General features: G+C 34.2%; 3 protein-coding genes across 4 annotated transcripts; 1 reads left to right on the top strand and 2 right to left on the bottom strand.

Moving 5' to 3' along the window:
- Positions 1-674: 674 nt before the first annotated feature.
- Positions 675-2,950, top strand: LOC113711867 (putative clathrin assembly protein At4g40080). Its single transcript, XM_027235097.2, has 2 exons — positions 675-1,785; positions 2,610-2,950. The coding sequence occupies exons 1-2, from the start codon at positions 778-780 to the stop codon at positions 2,619-2,621; spliced, it is 1,020 nt and encodes a 339-aa protein (XP_027090898.1). The 5' UTR covers positions 675-777; the 3' UTR covers positions 2,622-2,950.
- A 3,450-nt stretch (positions 2,951-6,400) lies between these two features.
- On the bottom strand, positions 6,401-13,753 carry LOC113711866 (protein DETOXIFICATION 27-like). 2 transcript variants are annotated; one of them, XM_027235096.2, is made up of 9 exons: positions 13,387-13,753; positions 12,507-12,833; positions 12,292-12,350; positions 12,107-12,193; positions 11,839-11,895; positions 10,718-10,956; positions 10,480-10,598; positions 6,725-6,814; positions 6,401-6,627 (listed from the first exon to the last, which is right to left on the bottom strand). In XM_027235096.2, the coding sequence occupies exons 1-9, from the start codon at positions 13,684-13,686 to the stop codon at positions 6,565-6,567; spliced, it is 1,341 nt and encodes a 446-aa protein (XP_027090897.1). In that variant the 5' UTR covers positions 13,687-13,753; the 3' UTR covers positions 6,401-6,564. The 2 variants fall into 2 exon arrangements, with proteins under 2 accessions (XP_027090897.1, XP_027090895.1); XM_027235094.2 differs by having other exon boundaries at positions 12,292-12,833.
- A 5,688-nt stretch (positions 13,754-19,441) lies between these two features.
- LOC113712653 (protein DETOXIFICATION 27-like) lies at positions 19,442-24,515 on the bottom strand. Its single transcript, XM_072068059.1, has 8 exons — positions 24,219-24,515; positions 23,447-23,988; positions 22,766-22,852; positions 22,501-22,553; positions 21,985-22,227; positions 21,673-21,791; positions 19,568-19,657; positions 19,442-19,468 (listed from the first exon to the last, which is right to left on the bottom strand). The coding sequence occupies exons 1-8, from the start codon at positions 24,513-24,515 to the stop codon at positions 19,442-19,444; spliced, it is 1,458 nt and encodes a 485-aa protein (XP_071924160.1).
- Between the last annotated feature and the right edge of the window lie 1,193 nt (positions 24,516-25,708).

Raw genomic sequence — 25,708 nt, 5'->3', positions numbered from 1 at the left:
TAATAAAAAATTTCTAATCCAATAAAAGAAACCTTTATGTAATTATTGACATTTTATAAAAAATTTTCTTGCAACAAAAAAAAAATGACAAATTCCACACCTTTAGTTTTTCTTTTTATTTCAATTATCAATTTCATTATTTATTTCTCTATCACTGTGAGTCTCTTCATTTCCTTCTAATTTAACATATAATCTACTCTCTCTATTGATTTTATAATTTCAATTTGCTAATATCCACAAAAATTGGAGATAATAAAAGAGATTATATTAATTAGAAAAGAGAGCAAAAATAGACAAGAGATAGAAAAAAATTTTTTTTATGGGTTTTGTAAATTTATTGCCTTAAATTTAAAATTGTTTGCCAAGTGGAGGGCATTATAGATATTTTAATATGTCAAGGGAGGTAAGTGTAATTTTTTAAATTTGAGGGGAGCCGAGTGAAATTGTTAAAAATCTCAAGGGAGGTTTGTGTAATTATCCCTTAAATTTATGGTAAAAATAATGCTTGACCAAGTTATTGATTAGAAGGGAAATAGTCGAATATATATATATATATTCTCTATTCTTTTGTTTTAGTCACTGCCCATCAGGAAACATCGTGGAAATGCAACCGAAGGAAATAGGAATCTCGAGCCATTCCCCCATATAAATTTAAGACAAGTTGAAAAAAATGAAATCCATCTTATCATTCTTTGTAAGCAGAAAAGTTCCATACAGAGACTTCATCAAAGGTCACTCGCTAAAATTATTAGCCAATCTCTGTCCCTCTCGCTTAAAATGGTTCGGCCAAGAAAGCTGCGAGAATTCATAGGCCGCCTCAAAGACAACGCTTCACTAATCAAAGCAAACTTAACCACAAAACGCACCGTTTCTTCGATAAAAATCGCCATCCTCCGCGCCACTAGCCACAGCTCCACCGCCGCCCCACCGGAGCACCAACTAGACGCCATCCTCAGCCTCGGCCACGACGTTCATCTTCCCCTTGCATGCGCATGCGTTGAAGCTGTCCTAGACCGTCTTCACAACACTCGGAGCCCTTACGTGGCACTGAAATGCCTCTTCATCCTGCACAACATCATTACCCACGGTTCCTTCATCCTCAAGGAACAGCTCTCTTTCTACCCTTTGACCGGCGGTCAAAATTCTCTGAAGCTGACAAGGTTTAGTAACAAGAGCAACCTTGAAAATTGGGAATTGTCCCAATGGGTCCGGTGGTACGCTAGTGTTTTGGAACGTAACTTGATCACTACCAGGATTTTAGGTTGCTACCTCTGTTGCACCTCCTCATCTTCAAAGTTTCAAGAAAATAGAAATAACAAGATTGCTATTCGACCACCAGACTGCGATTTACTGAAAGAAATTGATTCTCTGGTGTGCATGGTTGAAGGGATTTGTGCTGCACCTGAGTCGTTACATTACCAAAGATTGGATTTGGTGCACGAATTCATGTTATTGGTGAGCGAGGACTATCGTTTTACTCAGCATCAAATTATCACAAGACTCAATGAGTTAGGTGACCGGACGGCGAGGATGAGCTACGATGACTCGGCCGAGTTGATATGCTGTTTGAAGAGGCTGGAGGACTGCAGGATGAGGTTAGTGGAAATGTTTGCAAACAGGAAAAGAAACGATGAATTTTGGGATTTGGTCAGACAAACCAGAGTGGGACTGGAGGAGCTGAATGAGAAGCGAGATAGAGGAAGAATGGTGGTGTGGAAGGGATGGCAAGATGAAACAACTGAGCTAACTCGGTTTGTTGATCAGCGAGTTATGGGAACGAGTGAGGTAATCAAGCTCTCACCATGTAGAAGTCAATGGTTAACTGTTTCGGCCGCCGTAGCGTGAATGAATATCATACGTAATCGTATGAGAACTTTCATGGTTCTTGCATCTGCCATTTGTCTGAATTTTCGCTTTAATGCAATCCAAAAACCTATCACGTAGATGAATTGGTTTGTTTTACGGCCATTTTGCAAACTCTTTGCCACAAGTCATTTTTCGTCTACACTAAATTTCCAATACTTTGGAAACAATTTTCCACGGGAATTCAGTTTTTTTTTTTTTAAATTTTTAGTTGTGGATTTTAAAAACTCCAACTAGTAAATTTTGAGCTTTAATTGAAATGTACCAGAAGATTTCAATTCAATTAAACAGGCAGGTGATCCAAAACATGGACCGGTGTTGCTAAATTTAGTTCCGATTCCTTTAGATCGGAGGGCATTGCAAACTTGAAAGTCATGAGAGGTATTTATGATGACGGTCAAGCAATTACCAGTTTAATCACTTCGTTTTAATAGAAACGAGAGGAAAAAATGATAAAAAAAAAAAGAAAAAGGAAAAAAGTCAACTGTTTAACCATTGGTTGTTTAGTCCCGGCGAAATTTACAAGTCATTTTATAGTACTACTAAAATCTAAAATGGCAGCCTGCAGAAATTTATGAAAAGTTAGAGACAGCAGACACTTCATTCCTTTTTATTGTTGTTGAGGCGGCAGCCGAGTGGAGAATAGATGCACTGCGTGTTTCTTTGAATTAGTCGGTTGGACTTCCTTATATATTGTCTTGTCCCAATTGGTACCGAATCCATTACCGACTTATCGTTTTCCTCAGAAGTCTTCTTGAAATCACATGCATTTTTGGATGCTTGTTGGGGGTGTTACAAGACTGGATTGGAGCTGCTGCTTGGCTCATCTACAATTATAAAAGACCCCAAGTGGTGCAAATGCTTCAAATTGTGAAAGACCTCAATTATTGTTAAGTTATCATGAGGTGCTTTAGTCCCTGAGGTATGAGAGCGCCTTAGTCTTTGAAATCTGTCCAAAAAAAATTTTTTAATCCTCATTGTAGCCTCTAAAGTATAAAATTTAATTATCCTGTATAAGTATAAAATCTGTCTTACTTCTGTCAATGATTTACTTAAGTGAGACATATTTTACGTTTAAGGAATTTAAGTGTCTCATTTAAATTTTTTGAAACCAAAGTGAAAATTTATGTACAGTTGAAAGGTGCAAAGTAGAATTAATCCGTATTTATTTAACAATCACTAGTGTTAAAAGCTAATGTCTGTTTCAATATATTTGCATGCAATACTGGCTGTATGAAATTGTTTTCTTTCTTCTTAAGAGAGACTCTAAATTAAAAAGAAAAAGAGAAACGGAGAGTTTGAAAGTCGAACCGGAGATATCGTGGTTACTTGACATATAAGCAAATATTTACCATTTAATCAAGTATAAAGGCCATTATTTGGGAGGGAAAGTTGGGTTGGGTGATAAGATGGGATGAATTGTAAATAGGAGATTCTGAATTCATAATCTTCTACTTATCAAAAAAAAAAAAGGAAAGAAAAGCAAAAAAAGCCATTATTTGCTTTTCTCAACTGTCAGAAAAAAAAATCATTTTCCTAACACAAGAAGTTCTAATTATTTGCTTTTAACCAAAAAATAAACGATAAAATATTCACTTATCACTTAATGCAAATATGCTCAAAAGTAAGATTTCAATACTGAACGATTTAGTAATCTAACATATTCAAAATTTAGAATTGAAATTTCATATTTTAATTTTATCAAATACACCTTTAGTGTTTTAGCCCTAGCCCATGTCCTGTTTAAACCCGAATGAGTCTCGATATACATGAATAAAATGTACTTTGCAGTATCCTTAATTTTCTTGGTCTTTATATGCCATGCAATAACTAAGAAAAAGGAAATGCAACGCAATTCATTTTGACTTGCGTCAGGCCTTAACATCATGGTCGAACTGAAAACTAGGGAATAGGGATATCAAGGTTGCCTAATTAACATCTCTGTAGGCTTCTGTTAGAGTAAAAAACCTTGATTTCCTTCAACAAAAAAAAAAAAAAAAAAACCTTGATTTGTTTTATGCATTAAAAGCCAACTCTTCTGCTGAAGTGCTGATTGCAAAGTATACGTATAACATAGTCAGAGAAAGTCAACATGTATACATACCTGAACACCCATCCAAAAACCTAGCCCAAGGGAGCACCAAGGGGAAGCCCAACAAGATAGCAGCAGCATAGATTAATGTATGCAACACTTGTTTGCCATCCGGATCCAACAACTACCCCTGTAGATGTATTAACACTCAATTAGCCAACTTACTGTCCACTAAAACTTTAATTTACCTTAGTTTTGAAAAAAAAAAGGAGAACAAAATTGAGCGAGTCAATTTACATGCATGTCACTTCTAGACAAAAAAGATTTAGGCCTTGTTCCTGATTGCTTTAGACTTTATTAAATCTAATTATATAAACCGATTATGGAGAATAATTAAAATCAGCGAAAACTACAATTTGGGTGATTATAGATTATAGATTTTTTTGTCGTTAAAAAAAAATCAAATATAAAAGCAATCGAGAACATTACCAAAATTGATTGTCCAAAATTAGAATCTATAATTAGATAAAATAATTAACTGAAAACAAGCCTTTAATAATCTTATTACCAAGCTTGTGTTGAATTTCTTGAGTTGTTAATGTTCAAATAAGTCAATATGTATTTTTATTCTTCTCACAATCTGTTTAATTCTCTAAATTAAACCACAGCTAAGAAATCAAATACAGGCCCCAAGAATGAGAGATCCTTTGTTCAAGAATTGGCCCTAGGATTTCAATTGGTGTCTACTTAACTTTTTAAACGGTCTGTTTAACGGTGACTATTAAAATGTATTTCAAGTGTTAGATTTTTAGAAATATAAGATTAATTAGGGAAAACATATAAATGCAACGAGATTAATCATAAAAAGTGTATAAATGCAAGAGAAAGTAATAATTATTAGTGTGTGGTATATATATATGGTAGGTTGGGGTGAAATGTAAGTGTATCAACAAATAACCGTAGGGCACCAGTTAAAAAAACCCTTTCTTAAATTGTTTTTGAGATATTATCCATTGTTAAATCTGTCCCAGCTGTCAAATAATCTTGGGATAATTTCATAAACCTCCCCTGAGGTATCTAACAATTTCACTAAGATCCCTTGACCTTTAAAAATTACACTTATCTCCCATGATTTGACTCTTTTTGTAACCAAACTTTGGACTTAGTAAAAAATTTAATTGAATACCCCAAAATACCCTCACCTTATAAAATTCAATTACTTTCTAAAGCAATAATAATATATTTAGTCTATGTATGAGAATGGATTGTCAAGTTTTCAATACCAAATTTATTGTTTCATAAGCAATAATGACAATAATTCTATACTATGATAAAATATTTTTCAATATCAAATTTATTCTTTCTAAATTAGAGAAGAGAGTGTCATCGTAATGCTTTTAGAGTTGGTTGCTTTTTAGATCCGTGAAAATATCATAATGCTTTTCAATAGCAGTTTTGGACCTTTATTTTTGAGTTAGTATTGCTTCTAATACACAAAAAAAAAGAAAAAAAGGATTGACAAATAAAAGTTGGATCATATTAAATTTCTAAAAAAAAAAAGTCACTAGTTTGACATTTAATGTTGGTATTTATATTTCCATAATTTTACTAGTAAAAAATATAAAAAATGAGGAACAAGAAGAGAAAATGAAAAGAAACAATAGTTATAAATCCCATTCCATTTATATACATACCAAACAAAGGAGTTTTATTTAAATGTTAAGGCTAGTATTGTCATTTTAGATGGATAAGGGAGGTAAGTGTAATTTTTAAAATTTTAGGGGAGCTCAGTGAAATTATCAAAAAATTCAGGGGGTTTCTGAAATTATCCCATGAATAATGTATGAGGTGAATTAGCTTGATATGCGGGTAATATTTGCATGGGTTAATAAAACTTTGACCTCCTGAATTATAGGATTCATCTCACTTTGCCCACCTGAACTAAAAGAATAAACATTTTGCCCCTACATGGCAAGTTAAGAGTACAGTGTCCAAAAAAAAAGGTTGATGTAACGAGTAGGCTACCCTTTTCTAGCAACGAATGGGCCAAAGAACCCTTGAGTTCTTTAATGAAAAGTTTTAGAGTTAATCACAATTGGGACATGAAGAGAACCGGGGGGGGGGGGGGGGAGGGGGGAGGAAATCTTCATCTGCACTAGTGTTGTAAATGCATTAATCGGATAGTATTTACTTTGCTTAATTTTGTGTCTGATAAATGGATAATTATTCCAATTGGAAACTTGTCTCAGTTGCTCCTAACCAGCTCTTGTTACTTGGAGACAGATGTTGATAATCACTAATAAATGTGTGCTGGTGATTGTTAAAAGAACCGGAGATAGGTTCTTATGTTAAACTTCTCTAATTCCTTGCATTTATAGATCACCAGCTTTAATGTAATAAACTTACTTAAATCTAACGGATGTCATTTCAAATCATGACAAATGTATAAAGGGACCGATTAAACGAGACATTGATAATGATCAGGGAATAATCAGGAAAAAAAAATGCACTGCTAAACATATTTTTGACATTATTGACAAAATTTATTCGCAGTCCACTAGATAAATTTTTGACGAATTCTCTAATGGTATGAGATATTCTTGACAACAGAAAAGCTTCAATCAAAAAAAACCAGGCAACTCCACCGTGCCACAAATTCAGTCTACAAGTCATGATAACAAATCAGGAATTGGACATGACAATTTTTGGATATTCCTGGAAGCATTTTCGGCCTGCAAAAACCCAGAAAAATCTTTAGAGTAAGATTAATCCACAACAATAGAGCTTTTAGTTGAGATTAATGGGTATTTAAGTCTAACTACTACTTACCTCTTTTTCCCAGTCGCGATGGATGGTTATTATGGCTAGTATCCCTGTCTGCACAGCAGTTCCACCAACGATCATTCCGCCCCAGATACCCTGGATGAGTGGATGGATTTCAAAGGCTTAAACTTTAAACTAACATTATTCACAATTAGAACTGTTAAGTCAGTCGAGTAGCTCAAAAGCTCGTTAGAGTTCGGCTCGTTAATTTTGGTTAACGAGTCGAGCTCGAGCTCGAAACATGCTCGTTTAGTTAACGAGCCGAGTAAGCTCGACTCGTTTGATACTCGAGTAGCTCGTTAGAACTCGTTAATGAAGGGCATATTTGTCATTTTAGAAATCAAAATTATAAAAATTAAAAATTATAGGTTTTTATTAAGGTTAACTTGCACGAGTTCGAACTCGTGAAGCTCGACTCGTTTGTGATAAACGAGTCGAGCTCGAACTCGAGCTCGAACCACATGTACATTTAACGAGCCGAGTTCGAACACATTTTAAAACTCATTTTCCTAACGAGCTCGAGTCGAACTCGACTCGAATTAAACTCGAGTCGAGCTCGCCAGCCAAATACTCGGCTCGACTTGACTCGATTAACAGCTCTATTCACAATCTTTAGCCTTCTTTTATTTTGTAATTTCTAGTGGCTAGCATGATATTAAAGGCAAAAATTGCAAACATTTATATGCCTAAGACTCAAAATTTTGGACCATGTATCAATTGGTGCCACGATCTGATGATAGTAAACGTACATGTGATAGTAGCTTTGTCCCAGTAATAGGAATTTAGGATGCTCTATGTACAGATGAGGGATTAATTCCTCCACTACAACCTAATAAAAGTGATGTTCCTATGAAGATTATAGGGAGAATTGTAGTTTTAGTCCCTAATGTATTACCCATGCAAGGAACTGGTTCTCAATCTATTTCAAAAAGTACATTTGGTTCCTAACTATCCAATTTTGCATAAAATACATAAAATAGGACAATTGACAGATTTCTTCCAATTGAGTAACGGAATGTGGACTATAATAGTCCAAGCATAATCCAGTTCGCTGGTTTTGCTTCAAACCGGACTGCTTTGGCACTGTCAATTGGAAGGAATCTGTCAATTGTCCAATTTTACGCAAAATTGGATAGATTAGGGACCAAATTTATTTTTTGAAATAGATTGAGGACCAGTTCTGTGCATGGGTAATACATTGGGGACTAAAACTACAATTCTTCCAAGATTATAATAGTCCAAAATCTAACTTAGGGTGGATCAAGGATTTTGCCTTTAATTAAATATTTAATTTTCTTTGTTCATAATTTCACCACTTTTAGTGTGGAGTGTCCACGAGTAAGGGACATTTCATAAAGTCGGCCCGACATGAACAATTCCATGACAATGGTCCTTTTTTACCTTGGAATCATTTTCAAACAAAGAGACCTATAAATTTAGAAGCACTTGGTAATTAATGAATTATTATGGAATCGTTTGGTTCGTGGACTGGATGTTAAAAGGACAAATTGTCAGAAATTATTTTGTTTGCTTTAAAGAGTTCTTAGGCACCGACAAATTGAAGCAAAAAACATATAATTTTGAGGGAAAAGAAAAAATCTAAATTTGAAGAGGTTTCTTTCGTCATAAATGTGTGTATGTGCATGTATTATAATAAATGAAAAAGTGCGTGTCTCCAGTTCCTAACACTGGTTCAAAAATATTTATTTAAAATAATAATTTAAAATTGTGTTAGTACTTGAAGCTTTGTCCCTGGAATAAATTCTTTAAATGAAATAACTTGTATATTGCATAAAATCATCTGAACATAGAATGGCGTGAGATCCATAAAACAAAGCCCTCATAGTTTGGTTTTTGTAAAAGAGGAAGAAAGTAAAAGGCAGGCAATCAAGAAAAAGAAACAAAGAAACAATAATAATGTCTCTAATTGTGGGGATGCTTTTGCCTCAAATGCCCTATGAGTAGTGGCGGAGCCACATTGTGACGAGGCTGTGCAACTTTGCACCACCTTAACTTTGCAAAATTTCAAGAATAGTCTTGACACTTTTATAAATTTTTATGTTTCTATTATAATTGCGCCCCCTCAATTTTAAAAAATACCCTTTTTTTCCTGTATATTGCCCTCTTATATTATAAGAAATTCTCATTCCTCTTGCATTAGCTCTCTAAACAATCAATTTCTTTTAGATATCTCTAGCTTCTACAGCACAAATGTTTTGAAACTATTAAAACACAAATTTGGTTACTATTTGAATAAAGAATAGCTTTGATACTTTCAAAACACAAAAACCCAATAATAAAAATCTTATTTTTATGGGTAAAAAATAAAAAAGCCCCCTGTGGTAAATCTAATACACAAAAAACCCCCCATGGTTTCAAAATATACAACACGACCCCTCATGCTTTAAATTAAATTGTAAAGGTGACGGAATCTGTTAAACTTAACGAAAATGGACAAAATGACCAAAATGCCCTGATATAATTAAGCAAAAGATAGTTCAAAAAAATCATTTGTTTTATTCTCTAAATAGAGAGAATTGAGGGTTAAGAGGTAGAATAGGTATATTTGATAAAAATTAGATATAAATTTTTTTTTAGGTTCCAATAAGTCATTTCCGTTAAATTTAACGGATTCCATCACTTTTACAATTTAGTTCAAAGCATGAGGTGTTGTGTTGTATATTTTGAAATCATAGAGGGCTTTTCTGTGGATTAAGCTTACCACAGGAGTTTTTTTTTTTTTTTACCCTATTTTTATTTGATATTTTCTTGCATAATAAGAACATTATTTTAGGTGTATAATGCTAGCTCTACTGGCTATAGTTCTTGGCTCCGCTACTATTTATGAGAAGGGGTAGATGAGGTGAAGAGATAGAAAAGTTCAACATTGAAGCATTGGATTTTGTACAAGCGTATGCCTTGTTCTTCCCTGCATTTTAATCCACATCCTAGTTCTTGGCATGACTTGCTACTACAACATCCAAGTATTTTTTACCCTTCGTGTATATGTAATCGGATCAAATTCATACGAATAGTGCTATTGACAACTTACTATGCATTACTTGAATTTTCGAGAGTGGCAATGCCAATATCACTTTCGAGTTTGGACGTGAAATGAGAAATCAGTTGTTAATATTTTGAAGAGTGACATGAGCACATAAAACATTGGTGTAGAAGTGGTAAAGTTACCCACAAGAGGGGTTTCAATTGAAGTTTACTTCAAATAATGCGGTAATTTTATTCTGCGTCCCTCAATTATATATTAATTTTTACTTTGGTCTCTAAACTAAAAATTTGAACGCTTCTAATTCCTAAACTATAAAAACCGTCTAACTTAAGGACAATTATTAACAGAATTCCCAAAACTAATGGGATATTATCAAGTGACTGGCAAAATAAATAAATAATAACCCAAAAATTTCCAAAATTAGGAGTGAAGAAAGGAGTTTTAGGGATCAAATTGAGAATCACGGACAATTGTCGATAGAATCTCCGAAAATAGCAGAATATAAGTCAAGTAACCACCAAAAAACTTAAACAATAACCTAAAAAATTCCAAAATTAGAAAAGGAGTTTAGGGACTAAATTGCGGTATAATTTAGATGTTAAAGTGTCATAATTTAATGTTTAGGGACCAAAATAGAAATCAAAATATAGCTGAAGGGTGTAAAATAGAATTAATCCAAAGAATTTTAAGTAGTAATTTGTTTCCCAATTCAAGCATAACGCTATAGCAAAGAATTAGAAGCAGACTGGCTTACCTCAACACCCAAGTCTAAGAACCAACCGAGTACGATTCCCGCGGGAATCCCAACTACATAATAACAAGTCAAATTCACGTATGCAACCCAAGCTTGCCAACCAGATCCTACAGCTACACCTGCAAATTTTGATAATTAAAAAAAGAAAAACATATGAAATTTTGTTGACCCAAAATAAAGACTTTAATGAAATTGAATAACAGGCAAACAACTGGAGGAATCCAAATTAATCTCTAACCGGAGAGCACTGGTTGAACGCTGTTGAGAAGAATGGTGAGAGCTAAGAGGTACGAGAACTTGTTCACTGCTGCAATAACTTGGGAACTTGATGAGAAAATGTAAGCAATTTGGTTATGGAGCAGCAGAATAAGGCCGCAGAAGATGATGCCTATCACTGTTGATTGGATAACTGCCACTTTTGCTGCAAATTTCGCTGCCTTTCCGTTCCCCGCACCGAGTTCATTGGCTACCCTTACTCTGTCATCAAAATTTTGATAATTAGAAGACAGAAAGCAATTTTCCCTGGATCAGAATTTCAGATGCAAACAAAGATGAAAATCCAAAAATATACGCTAGGGAAATACATTTGCTAATATTACACAATTTTTTTTTAGTGTAAACGGGAGATTTCGAACTCGAGATGTCTTACTTACATGTCCTCTTGCTATACTGTCCAACCCATTCTTTCCTTCCTTGCTAATATTACTTGTGTTTGGGCAAAATGAAAATATTAACTTGAAATAAACAGTTAAATTAGCCTAAATTTTTCCATGACAAAAACTTTGTGAAGTGCGACTTTGCTTGTTATTGGACTAAATAACCTTTTCTAATTATTATTATTGCTGCAGTTGTTGTCTTGTTATTATTATTTTTCAAGGGGAAACTTTCAACGTTACAATGTCCCAAGTACTAAGAATATATTGCCATATACTGGTTTACATCCAAATTAATGAGGTGTTGTGGATAGAAAAATTTGAAGCTATTTCAAATAGTTTTTTTTTAATTTATTGCTTTATATCCAATTTAATTAATTTTTGTGGCCAGAAAATCTAAAGCATTTTAACTAGGTTTTCTTTAACAACTATTATCTAACTTATATCAAAATTATCATAGAGATGGACATACTTAAAAAATTTATTGTCCATCCTTGCATTTAAACACTGGACAAGTCCTATTGAATTTCTTCCTGAGAACCTCTCTTAGTTGTGCTCCTCAACAACAACAAAGCTTTTAACCATTCAAGAACAGTTGAAATTAAACATCGATCCATCCAATATTGTTATTGCTCATATGTTTGGCCAATTTTAGATTCCTTATAAAATAGCAAAACCAACAAAAGGAATTCGAGATATATGGTACCCGGTTGCCGCAAAGAATGCTAGAGGAATCATCATTTCCCAGCCATTGATGCCCATGCTGCCAAAATTGCAAAGAAACATATATATTTAACACATTTGTTTTTGGCTATGTTAGGTTGTAGTAGGAAGAGAGTGAAGTCCAAATCCTAAATACAGGCTCAACCCTTGACTTTATTAATTTTTAAATTTTTACCTGGTCCATCAATTTTGCTAGCTAGAGCAGATTTACCTAACCAATTACTGCAGATCTTTAGATAAAAAATACGCACCAGACGGAGAGAGCATCCACAGCAATAGTTGCATTCTTTAGGTTGCCGGTCATCAATATCAATATTCTATAATACCAATTCTCCAAACTGCACAATGATTCAGTTGAGAAAAAAAGAACACCACAAAAAGAATTCTAATCAATCAGAGTAAGGAAAGAGTAAAGGAAGAAGCAAAAGCACAGTACCAAAGCATTACACCAGCAGCAGCAGAAAGTCTTGTAAACTCCCAAAGACCACAAAAGGCCTGCATAGAGAAACCAGTCCATGTTTGAGGACACCCACCCCAAACAGTATATCCCAACATACCCAAAACCAAAACCCACCAAGATATATCCAAGGCAACAGCAGCTCCAATTACACCCATGTCAAATTGATACACAAAAACCCAACTAATAATTACGTGAATCACAAGAGCTGCCAGAGATGCCCACACCAGGACCCCAGTCTTCAGCTGGCTCTGCAAGAATCTCTGTAACGGGCACTGAAGTGCAAAGCTGAAATGCATCGGAACAAACCACAAGGCAAGCTGCCCCGATAGCTCGGCGACTTCGTCCGGCTGGCCTAGCAACTTCAAAACGGGGGTGGCGTACAAGTAGAATGGCAACAACATGAAGCAACAGATGGATAGAACTATCCATGATCTTTGCATGTATGTGCTTAACAAGTGGTACCTTTTAGCCCCAAAGGCCTGTCCACATAAGGTTTCCAATGCGCTCGCCATTCCCAGCTGAAATGGAGTAATCGACAATCATAAACAATAACCAACAAGCATATATAGATTAATTTTCTTAATTATACTTGCAAATCAAAATCTTATGTCCAAACCATGAATTCTTGCAAATCAAAATCTTATGGCTGCATAAATAATTATGTTCATGTTGGATTTACTTATGTAAAGTTGGATAAATGTTTATATACATATGACTTGCTAGAAACTCGTCTCCAGAGTCCCGACCACAGGAGGTGGAACTGCATCTTGTGCATTACTATACACTCCCTGAATATTACCCGATACCAACTCGCGCGCCTAGGACGACTGGTTATTCAATTCCCTTCATAATGGGAGAAAAGTAAGAGAAACCGATGGCCAGTAGGATCCCTTAATTTGTAGTCTAAAATCAACAACATATGAATCAAAGAGGTTGATCATTCAGAGATCCGTTTTCATCTTTCAAGAAAACAATACATATGGTAATAGTAGTACCAAATTTGTGACATTAAAGTGGTCCATGGTCCTGTTCGTGAGTTAGCATCAAAAGGGATAAATAAAATGTGCGTACCAAGAACCCGAAATTGAATCCTACAATGACAGTGTTGGCGATGGAGACTGAAGCTAGTTCAACCTCACCAAGGTGGCCGGCAAAGGCTTGAGTGATTACGTTCATGGAGTAGGAGACGACGCGGGAGAAGATGGATGGCCCAACTATGTGCCATAGCTTCTTTGATTCTGTCCACACCCTGCTGCTAAGGTCTCCTCCTGAACCTTCAGCTGGTATGTACTTCTCCCGGCTATTTGTACTTAACGCCGAATCTTGCACTAATAGTGGCTGAATAAGCTCATTGCTCTTGGCACTCTCCATCCCAAACCTGGTATCCTAAAACCACCCACCCTCAATTATTTAGCAGAGTGAAGTTAGGAAATGATGGGTGGTGCTTATCATGAAAGTGGATACTTTATATACAACTTTGTGGCCATCTGGCATTATGAATTTAGCAAAGGAGTTGTTATTGGCACTCCTCCTAAGTGGAGTGGACGGACGTTTTTCTCATGTAAAAGGACAGAAATATGACCCTCCCCCTCTCTTGTTTTTGGGAATTACAACTTCGTGTAAAGGGGTGGATATAAACACATCAATTAAAAGGAGCACCGGCCGAGCTTTGCTGCTACGAATTAGTAGTGATTACCTGCAAATAGCCAGGTGCTTTGTGAAATAAAAGTTGATTAATTGTGTCCACTAGCAAATTATATTAGATATGAAATATGTATTTCATCATGTGCCCAAAATAGGGAAAAAAAGTTTGGTAACAAAATCATCTAATGACAAAAGTTTTTTATTAATTCTTGATTTTTTGGAAGGGAAAAAAGTTTAATTGACAAAAAAATTATAAGTGACTACAAGCATGCGAACAAAATTAACTCCTTGTACATCATCTAAGCAAATGGGTGGAATTAGCTACAAGAGGAGGATGGAGGACTTAAAATGATTAAAATTTCACTTAATATTTTGCCCCTAGTGGCAGAGCCACGTTGAGGCGACACCCCTTCAACTTTTGAAAAACTCTAATACAGCCTATAAAAATTTTAAAATTATAATATTGTCTCTCTCTCTTGTCCCCTGAGTTTTGGTAGGATTCCTTCTAATCTCATAATTACCCCCCCCCCCCCAAAATTGTTATAATTTTTTACAATTGTCCTCTTTATTTTCATAGTGGTAAACCTAGAACTAAAAATATATTACATGATGTTATTTGTTTCCTTTCTATCAAATGTAATTCGGTTCTTTTGTAAGAAAATGGTATTTACTTAATATTTAACTTTTTACATTTTCCATTTCATTTGATAGTTTGATTGTGTACAAATTATTTGCCAATTGTATATGTTAATTAGAATATACAATTTGTATTTTTATGCATAATTTTATACCATTGAATGAGCTAATTAATAATGAATCTTTACTTGCATGTTTACTGCAACAAATATTTAGTTATTCCAAAAATCTACAAACCAACATCTTATAAGTCTAAACTAATATTATTGCACCCCTTCAATAAAGATCTTGACTTTTTCTTTTTGGATAGATTCTATTTTACGCTTATTCTTATTTTATATTAGGAGGAGAGAAGACCTAAAGAGGTCAAAGGGAACACGATGAACTATCGCCGATCCAAACGAATGCCTGCGCACTCGTTGATAAAATTTTCAGAAAAATCTAGATATCAAAATGCAGGTCAAGAAATTTGAATAAAGTTCTTGGCACCGCCACTGTTTGCCTCCCTTGAATGTGGTTTATACTCCCAAGCCACGTACTTTCTCATCCATGATCCATGCCACCTGCAAAAAGTGAGGTAAATCGATATTTTTCATGCATTTCGCACATTGGACTTGTAATTTATCTACAATGACAGAAAAGGGATGCATCTTATACATAGTTTCTTTAGACTTTCATCCTCCTAAATTAGAATAAATTATGATATAAAGATGCTACCGTTACCCTTTAAAAAAAAAAAAAAGACAGAACGGAATGCAGATCGAAAGCCACGGACTTTGTTCAATTTTGCAGTCAATGAATTTTATATATCCCAATGATTCAATGCCATGTGCCTGGCATCGCGCAGAAGGTTTCAGACATAGTAGTTACACAACCTACGTAGGAAGATGTGTCGATTTGGAGTTTAGACAAAACAATGTGTGCATTAGAGGAGCTACGCTACCCAAAAGCAATATCAGGTCCACCGCTTTTAATTTAGATCTAAATTATCAGGAGGTTAGGTTTAAATTCCCCGCCATCAAGTACTTATTTTCAAATTTATAAACTTTTTACTTTTATTTTTTTAAAAAAATAGAGAAACTAGTTTGCTAGCTTTTTGCATTTCTTTTTTTTTTTTTGGGAGAACTTCTTTTTTCTCATTTTTGTTTCTTTTAACCATTAGGACACTGGTGAAATTTTAATGCTTTTTTAGTTCGAACCCCTCATTCTCCATCTTTCCGAGATCCCTCAAATTCCTCTATTACACCAATATTTTTAGAAGTGTTTTGTCCATCATGGAAACCCAGTAATTCTTGAAATGCATCATGCAACAACTTCAGAAAAATATGTACTTGCCAGACTTTTTTTTATTCAAATTTCATTCTTTACCCCCTAAGATATTGCTTAATATCTTAATATGTATTGCTTTTTAATTCTGGAAAGTTAAAAAGAAATGGATGATTACGGCTTTGGTCCCCAGCATGATTGAATCCTCATGTGTAAAATAGCTGGAATTAATTTAAACGAAAGCTTGCTAACAGCGGAAAGGGCATGATCACTACTACAATCCAGTCGACAATTATTCAGAAGGACAGCTTTTTTGCATGGCATCTGAAAATTTCTTTATATGATAGTGGCTGACCATTTTAGTTATAATCATGCATGTCTGTGCTTCCTTTTTTATTTTGGGTCTTTTAATTCATGTGGGTCTACATTCCTTCATGAAGAATCTACGGGTATGTTGCGTCTTGGGAGAGGCGAAGTGGTAAACAAATTCAAGTATGCGAAATTGTCTGGATCGGAGCGTTTTGTTTTGACTTGAGGGAAAGCATGTATATCTTAATTCCATTTCTTGCGCCTTCAACACGGACCATGATTCTTCCTCACAACCTAGACGGTAGACTGACCCCATTTGCATTGCCTTGCCTGGCCTACGTTTTTTCTCTATAAGTTTTTTTTTTTTGGCAAGTTTTTGTCTGCTACAACTTTTTTAAAAACTTGAACTACAGTAACCTCAAAAAACTTTTCAAAATTTTTAAACTATGCATTTCAAAATATTCAAAATTTTTTAAAAAATTTTTAAAAAACTTCTACAATGCGCTACAGCAAAGTTTTAGACAAATTTCTAAAAAACTCACCTTCCAAACCGGGAATTTAAGCTACTGTACTAGACGATTCACCAAGTTAGTCCAACTACCCACATTTAAAGTGACTTCAAGGGTCCGTTTGTTTCGGGTGAAAATGTTTTCCAGGAAAATATTTTCCTAATTTCCCGTGTTTGGTTGCACAAAAATTACTGAAAACATTTTCCTATGTAAAATATTTTCACTCATCTTATGGAAAACAACTTCCCTTCCAAACTTACTGCAGTTGTTTTCCGAAATGCATGCATCCTGCCTGTAATATGTTCCAAACTTACTAAAAACATCTTGTAGTATGTTCCTTTTTTTTTTTTAGTGTAAACAGGAGGACTCGAACCCAATATCTCTTCCTTACACTCCCTCCCCCGTACCACCCAACTCAACCCTCCCCCTAGTATATTCAAAATAAAAAAAAAAAACTCATCCTGCTCATCCTATGCTAGTAATTAGTTATGTATAATAGAGACATTCTTTTCTAGAGAAACTTTCAGTAGTGAGAGTGCAAGATATATGTCACAATAAGTATTGCATGTGATTGATATTTGACACTAAATGGCCAGCAATTTGTTTATTGCTTAAGAAGATATTTTTTATTCATATATACATTTCTCCAAGATTTTTTAAAGTTAAACAATGAGATAAATTTTCTTATTTTGCATGGGAAGAAGTATGTAGTTATAATGTGTAGAAAATAAAGATAGAGATAAAAGTGAAAATATTTCAAAAGTTAAACAAAGACCAGAAAAATGAAGTAAGAAAATATTTTCAATAAGCTAACCAAACACCTGAAAATAATGAAAGGGAAATGATTTTCATGGAAAATTACTTCCACGGAAATATTTTCCCAAGGAAAACATTTTAACCAAACAGACCCCAAGACATGACTATTTTCCAGGAGTTTAAATTAAGCTGCACTTGTTAATTTGTTTCCTTAGTTTTCCTTAATTTTGAACATTTAACTGAAAGTTTAACTGCTAAAATATCAAAAAAATTTTACACAAAAACTGTTATCTTTTTAACTGAACTAGAAGATCTCAAGTATACGTAAATATTTTGTAATTTCTTTTAGGATCAGGGGCCTCTTCAGTTGAAACTTTTGTCTAATTCTGTCCGATTATGTAATTTATATAACATTTCATGTAAAATAGTACAAATTTGGTGTAAATGTAAAATTTATTAATTCATATAACTAATTCACGATTATCGAAAAGGTGCATGAGTTTATGCTAAAAGTTGTAAGAATTACAATTACTAGACCAAACTGGACAAAATCAATTGGATAGGCCCTGATCTCTTTTTTTTTTTTTGTTTATAAATTATTATTCTAAGATCCCCTTTGGATTGTGAGTTTCCCAAAAATTTTTTTGAAGATATTCTCTTGATATATTTTTCAATTATTTTGTTACCTTACTCACATCACATTATTACAGTACAGTGTTTTTCTACAAAAGTCTCAAAATCACCAATCCGAACAGGCTCAAGGTTTTATCTTATTGTACTTGTACTTTATCTTTGAGTTTTAACTAGTTACTTCCTTTTCTTTTTAGAAAAAAAATACTTGTCATTATTTTGACTACCATGTAGAGCGCTTCGTTTATTCATGCTTCAAGGATGTTGAATAGAAAAAACTCTAAACTTTTCGACACAATGTCTGCGATTACCAAATGCCATGATTAGTATAAAATGGGGTAATGCACATATATAGCGTAGTTATGAATTTCTTCTTCTTCTTCTTTTTTTTTTTTTTTTTGTTCAGGGCCTCCTCTTTCCAAAATTATCCTGCTTGATATTCCAATTTTGTTGTTTTTAGGGTGATAATTTGGAGAATTCATGTAAAGCCACTCATCATAAAAGATTCCAAACTCAGGCTTGATGTTAAAGACGAGGTGCTCAAGCTGTTAGATTTCAAACACGTACGAAAGCATTGTACACTTCCTTTGAGCGATTTTAAATCCAAGTAGGAGAAATACTCACTAAACCTAAACCAACAGCAAATTTGTCTGCTGAACCAAGACTTCCACAGTTGTGTGCTTGTCTTTCTTGACTATGACATGCAAACAACAGAAGGGAAAATTCAATTACATCTATTATATCATTTGTTAACAATCTCCATAAAGAAAATGAATGGATTAATGATGGAGCAACAACCCTCCTAGTTTTCTTCTTCTTTTTTTTTCTGTCTTTTTTTAGAGGGGTACGGTGGGGGACTAATTGTCGTTGCCCTTCAAAGTTTGATAAACAACAAAGAAAGAGAATTCTCGATCGAATAGTATTTTATAACTGAGCACGGAAAAAAAAAAACACTAATACAGTCCATACTTAAATCAGATTAGTTTGATGTCACATGGGCAAGAGCAGGTCTCTGGAACATATCATCAGATCAGGGTAATTAGGGACCCCTTCTTGTGCATCTGCTAACTGCTAGAAAGATCAAGATTTACAACGAGAAAGTGTGAGGTTTAATCCCCAAATATGAAATGCTGTGAATAATACACTTAATTTCCAACTCTAAAATACTACTATAAATTTCATTTCAAGAATTGTTCCTCCAGATTTTCTTGAATAGGATCTGCTATACTTTTCTTTTTTTGTCAATTTCGGTTTTGTTGTGAGACTGTTTATTATTTGTTATTCAAGGCCATGGACGCTGACAGATCATTCCTGTGAGATCGAGGTTGCCAGTGGGATACGTGATCTGTTGTATGGCATTTATACGATTTGGTTGATCATCCATGCGATATTGCCTGTCTAGCCTGTAAGTCAATGCCAATCAAATGAAGAAAATTTTAGTTCTAAAAATTAAAATGTTAACAAGCACAACAATTTGGGGGAGATTTGTTCCAAGGAAAAACCTCGTTGTCCCAATCTCGACGCAATGCAATGACAGCAAGAATTCCTGTTTGCAAAGCAGTTCCACCAAAGATCATTGCGCCCCAAATTCCCTGGTTTTTCATTAATAAGAAGAAAATGCAGTTTTAGTCCCAAATGTTTGGATCATGAACGCTTCTAGTTCCTAAAGTGGGGAAGAAAGTGAATGTAGTTCCAATTGGTTTAATCTCTCAATACATCTAATCCTATTAACTGATTTTTACCAATTGCTATCTGAATCCAATCACATGCTGCTACGTATCGGTAATTAATTTTTTAAAAAGAATTTTAAAAAAATTTTGAAAATAAATATTATTGGCCATAATTTATAATAAAAAGGACAAATCACTTGGTTGCTGATCACGTGAGCAATAAGACTTTAGCCGAAAAAAAAATTCAGTTGACAAAAAAAAAATTAGGTTAAAGACTAATTACTTATGTAATCAACATATGAATAATTAGTCATCTTTTATCATAGATTATGGTAAGTAATATTTTTAAATTTTTTTTTTCAAAAATTACTTACTAGCATATGACTTGATTTCGATAGTAATTGGTAAAAATTAATCATTAGGACTACATGCGCATAAAATTTGGAACATTTGAAGTTATATTTATTTTCATCCAAACTATAGGGACTAAAAGCACTTACACCCTAAACATTTGGAACTAAAACTGCGATTCTCTCTTTTCATTAATTCAAAGCATTGGTGTACTCTTGAAGTAACTTCACATTAAATCGTCGATAGGCACTCCCATCTTTGTTCTTGGCACCCTTTTTGATTATTCTAATATCTCTATCTTTTAGCAACAAAAAAAAAAAAAAATCTATATCTTTCGTTCTAGCTAAAAATAAAAACAAATACCTTGGAAATTACTACTAGCAACCTGGGGACTGCAGAAAATTCTTCGAGTTGAATTCGTAATCTGATTTTGTTTGCTGTGCCTACGTATACTCATGGGCTATCGGAGTCAAATGGGCTGGTTCTGCAGGAACTTTGTTGTCTCCAAATGTAGGTTTATGCACTCAAAGGAACGCACCTCTGGTTCGGAATTTACTTAAGTTGGGCTGAAATGGGCTAGGATCAAAGCGATTCCGTTCAAGTTTTCGGTCGCGTTAAGGAACAGCCCAATATTGTTTTGTTGTTCTGGTTCATTTTCTATCCTTATGGAGCTCAACAAGTTTATGTGTTGTACTTGCGAGTGAATATTTGTATTATATCTGTATAATACATGTTCATCCATATAATTCATAAAAATTTTTGTATTTCATACATTTCAAAAAAATTGTGCAAAATACTCTTTCTTTTTTAGTGTGAATGATAGGATTCGAACTCGAAATATCTCACTTATACTCGTTTTGTTATTGTACTTTCTTTTAAAAATGCTCGTACATTCTAATTGATCGTCAAAATATGTAATAAACTTTTGATGTATTATACTTCAATTTTTGAAAAAAAAATTAAAATAAGATTAAGTAGTTATTATATACAAAATGATAGTGGCACATAACATAATTCTGTAGATTTATATATATAAGAATAATAAGGTGATAAAATTTTGATAAATTTAACATCTCATGCGTAAGGATAAGAATTAAAATTGGTATAATATAGCATAATCATTGGAAAAAATACAGTAATTTTAATCTATGTTTAGTTTCATAACTTTCAAATATATTCGTACTATTCATGTACGAGTTTATATGCATAATTTTGTGCCAAAATTTTAATTGTACTTATGAAAAAAATTTTCCACAATATGCGCACGTATAATATCTTATATGATACACATCCTATATTTTACTAACTATGATGGCCATTTTTATAATGGTCAGTCATACTTCATGCTACTAGTTATTAAATTTGTCATATTTTGCTTAAAAACAAAAAGTTTAGTTCTACTCTCTCATTCTATATATCTTGGAGATCACAGACTAATTTTTCTATTTTGGGTTTAAACTCATTAGTCCGTTACCAGACTTCTTATTTCTCTATTAAATGCTACTGAATGCATTGCCTCACCTGTCCCCAAAAACAACCACAAAAAAAAAAAGAAAACAAAAAGTGCAAAATACGGACAAACATACCTCAACACCAAAATTGAATACCCAACCCATAACTACACCAAGCGGGACTCCCACAACGTAGTAGGATCCTAAGTTAACGTAGGCAACCAATGACTGCCACCCTGATCCAATGGCGATCCCTGCCAAATGGAGAAGAAGTTGGCTAGATCACTTGATGTAATAATTAAAGAAATAGAGGTGAAAAAGTACGTACGTAATTGAGCATCTTGGCTGTAGTGAAAACTTAAAAAGTCCTCTCGTTATTGCCTTTTGTTTTTGCATAATTCTGTTTGTATGAAATACAGAAGGATGAAAAATTGTTCGAATTCTCACCTGACAAAACTGGTTGTATGCTGTTGAGCAGAATGGTAAGAGCCATAAGAAGCGAAAATTTATCGGTAGCTTTAATCACAGCTTTGCTATATGAAAAGATGAGGGCCAACTGCTGATGGAATATCAGTATAAGCACACAGAAAATGATCCCCATAATATTGGATTGAACCAAGGACACCTTGGCTGCAAATTTTGCTCCCTTTCCATTTCCTGCACCTAGCTCATTCGCTACTCTCACTCTGCAAATTTTCAACATAAACGAAACCATATGTAAGACCTCTGAAATTGCTTGCGTACGTTTTAGAATAAACCCTTTACTTTCACCGTTATGGATAACACAATAGTAACATGCATGGCGGGGGCACATTCCCCAAAATTTAGAAAATCAAAAATTTTATGTGTCAAAAATATTTTCCAGCATTCTCATTCAAAAAAAAAAAAAAATCGAAATCTATTTGATAAAAAATATTTTGTTAACTTTAAGGGAAATCAAACAAACTTGTTTAGCAGAAAATATTGATGCCAGAAAGGCTAATGGAATCATCATTTCCCATCCATTGATGCTCATGCTTCCAATCAAAAACCAGACACAGCCAAAATAAGAAGTCATATGAAACATGCATTTTTCATGACTCCCAAGGAGTTCAATATCTTATAATCATCTGAAATCTTCACCATTTTGGAAGGAAGCTAGCTTGGAATTGTCTAGTAAAAATGAAACCCTTTCTCCCAATAAATATAAAAGAAAAGGGAAACCAATACTGGGATGAAAATACCATACCATATTGATAGTGCATCAACAGCTATAGTGGCGTTCTTTAGGTTGCCAGTCATTAGTAGCAAAATTCGATTGTACCAAAACTCCAAGCTGCAAGTGTCGATATAAATATCAAAAACAAGCTCAGTAAATTAAAAAGGGTTAATAGAAATTGGTACGTACTTGAATATTCAAAACTTATACTCACTCGTCGAGCGAATTGCAAGTTCCATAAGCTACTAGCCATTAGATTTAGGTAGGTATATTACAAAATCCCACTTCAGACCAATTAATTTGCCAGTCTTCTTCTCATTATTAATATATACATTCGCACCTCAATTTAGAGAACCAAGTAGTTAGTTGAATTAGAATCAGTGAAAGATTCAGCCTAATTGCGTATTTTGTACCTGTTAAAACATCTACAATTTAGGTGATTATCGAAGGATTTAACCACAAAAGGGGGGAATTCATTCATCAAAGTTTGCACTTTGCACTCTACCCCGTGATGATAGCATTTATATATAGTCATGATCAAATTACAGCTTCCCTCGTAGAAACGAATACGGATCCATTGATGCTGATGGTGATTATTCTAGTGCCGCAATCTCCCGCTGACTATGGACTTGACTAGAGCCAACAACATTAACTAGTACTTGGAAAATCCATTACCTCGTCATAAACATTAAACAGCACAAGTATACGTACCAAAGCATGATTCCTGAAGCAGAAGAAACTTTGAGAAACTCCCAAAGCCCCGAGAAGGCTTCCACGGAAAATCCAGTCCATGTTAGAGGACACCAACCACCGACAATATAAATCAACAAGCCGAAGACCGAAACCCACCAAGAGATGTCCAAAGCAACGGCCGCACCTATCACTCCAAGCTGAAAATGATGAACCATAAGCCAACTAATGAACACATGAAACACCAACGTAAACGTTGTGATATATGCCACCACATCACTCCTGAGTTGACTCTGCAAGAATCTCTGCATTGAGCATTGAAATGCAATGCCTAAATGTTGGGGTATGAACCAAATTGAGATTAATCCAGATAGCTCAGCTACGTCTTCCGGTTGGCCAAACAGCTTCAAGATTGGTGTGGCGTAAATGTACATTGGCAATAATAAAATGCTCGCCAGAAGCAGAACGATCCACGACCTTTGCAAGTATATGCCGAGTAAATTGTACCTCTTGGCTCCAAATGCTTGTCCACATAGTGTCTCCAATGCTGTTGCCATTCCAAGCTGATAATTATTTTTTTTTTTAAAAAAAACTTAGAAGTTAGAACCCTGCACAGCCAACCTGCAACCTTTTTATAATACTCGAACATCTGTATTCTTACTTTCCAAGTATAAAAGCAATCAGGCTAATGCATTGTGCTATATGATTTCTCATCTCATTTATATGTATGAGTATTTATGCTCTTACAATTTGTCTAGATATTCTATTTGGGAATGTGATGGGAATAACTAACCAGAAGGCCGAAGTTGAAAGCAACAATGACATTGTTAGCTATGGAAATTGAAGCTAGTTCTACATCACCAAGGTGGCCAGCGAAGGCTTGTGTGACGACATTCATGGAGTAATTGGCTAAGCGGGTGATGATGGCCGGGCCAGCAACTTGCCATAGCTTTTTTGATTCAATAATCACCCTTGTTTTAAGATCTTTTTCCTCATCATCATTCGCTTCATCCTTATGGTGCACATCTATCAAGCATTTGAATCCATTCTGATCAGCTTGTAGCAAATGCTTCTTCAGTCCTTCTTCCATGTTGAAGCTGGTTTCTTGAAAAATTCTTGGCTAGCTAGTTATGAGCCAGACAGCAAGTGAAGAAACAGAAGCCTCTTAGCGATCCATCAGTCTAACTCTCGTTATATAGGTGTGGTTTTAAAATATAGTAATCTTTTTATTTTTTTTTTTAAGCTGCTACTCTCTATATGTACTAACTGCTAGTCGATTATCACTTGAGATCCTCGGTGACATATTTTCTATGCCATCAATAATGTTGTGCCAAGTGTCATGTTATTATTTACATTTTTATTTTCTAATAATTTAATTTGGCTTAATTTAACACAAGGGTAAATAATAACATAACACTTGGCACAATACTATTGGTGGCATTGAATTAGCATAGAAAACATGTCACCGAGAATCTCGAGTCGTCGATTATACTACTATTTTACTAGTACCACTTATGAAAACAACTGATATTCACACTTTGAAGTTTGAAGTTCGAAAACAAAATAATTTTCAACTTTACATAGGGGAATTTTTGATATTTTAGGTGAATTCGTTATGGATTGTAAATTTCGTTATTTTAACACTTTAATTCAAACTATGAAAGGATCATGTATAGCTTTTGAAACCATAGGGGATTATGTACAAAAACACTAAATCATAAGAGGTAAAATGTAACTTGCCCCAATAAAAGAATAATTTCAAAAACCTCCCTTGAGGTTTCTAATAATTGCAAGATGAGATTTGAAATTTTACAAACCCAACAACCCCCCCCCCCCCCCCCCCACACACAAAAAAAAAATTATGTCTTGGTAACAAATGGTGATGTAAGAGCAAAAAATCCAATGAATATCCTATATTGCCTTTATCTGATTTGTAAAACAAATTAAACAATAAAAGAAGTCAGATATCACTGTTATCTACTAGGTAAAAATTTCAAAATAGTTCTTTGCCGAAAATTTGACTCATGTTTTGAAGGCATCCTTTCTTTGTATTTGAACATGAATTTATCTTTTTTTTTTTTTGTTAAGTGATTTGTGAAAATACTCCTTTTAACAAATATATTCTTATGAGTTAGAGCTTCTTTTGGAGAACTAAGTGTTAGTGAGAAAAAGTTTCCTTTTTCCTCTTTTAAACCCATTTTTTACTTAGAATTTGTAGAATTTATGAAGACCATTATAGTCTTTTCATAACATTAACGGAAGTACGTATAATTTTTCCAAATC

The sequence above is a fragment of the Coffea arabica genome, chromosome 10e (assembly GCF_036785885.1).
Source record: "Coffea arabica cultivar ET-39 chromosome 10e, Coffea Arabica ET-39 HiFi, whole genome shotgun sequence".
In the NCBI taxonomy this organism is placed as follows: domain Eukaryota; kingdom Viridiplantae; phylum Streptophyta; class Magnoliopsida; order Gentianales; family Rubiaceae; genus Coffea; species Coffea arabica.
This window is presented reverse-complemented; position numbering and strand designations above follow the sequence as displayed.

Coding starts and splice junctions, on each gene's coding strand:
- LOC113711866 (XM_027235094.2), bottom strand. CDS start 13,686: ATGGAGAGTGCCAAGAGCAATGAGCTTATTCAGCCACTATTAGTGCAA. Junction 12,194..12,291: donor GCTGCTGGTGTAATGCTTTG/GTACTGTGCTTT, acceptor ATCATTGTGCAG/TTTGGAGAATTGGTATTATA. Junction 10,599..10,717: donor CGTTCAACCAGTGCTCTCCG/GTTAGAGATTAA, acceptor CAAAATTTGCAG/GTGTAGCTGTAGGATCTGGT.
- LOC113711867 (XM_027235097.2), top strand. CDS start 778: ATGGTTCGGCCAAGAAAGCTGCGAGAATTCATAGGCCGCCTCAAAGAC.
- LOC113712653 (XM_072068059.1), bottom strand. CDS start 24,515: ATGGAAGAAGGACTGAAGAAGCATTTGCTACAAGCTGATCAGAATGGA. Junction 23,989..24,218: donor CTTTCAACTTCGGCCTTCTG/GTTAGTTATTCC, acceptor AATAATTATCAG/CTTGGAATGGCAACAGCATT. Junction 22,554..22,765: donor GTTGATGCACTATCAATATG/GTATGGTATTTT, acceptor TTTGATTGGAAG/CATGAGCATCAATGGATGGG.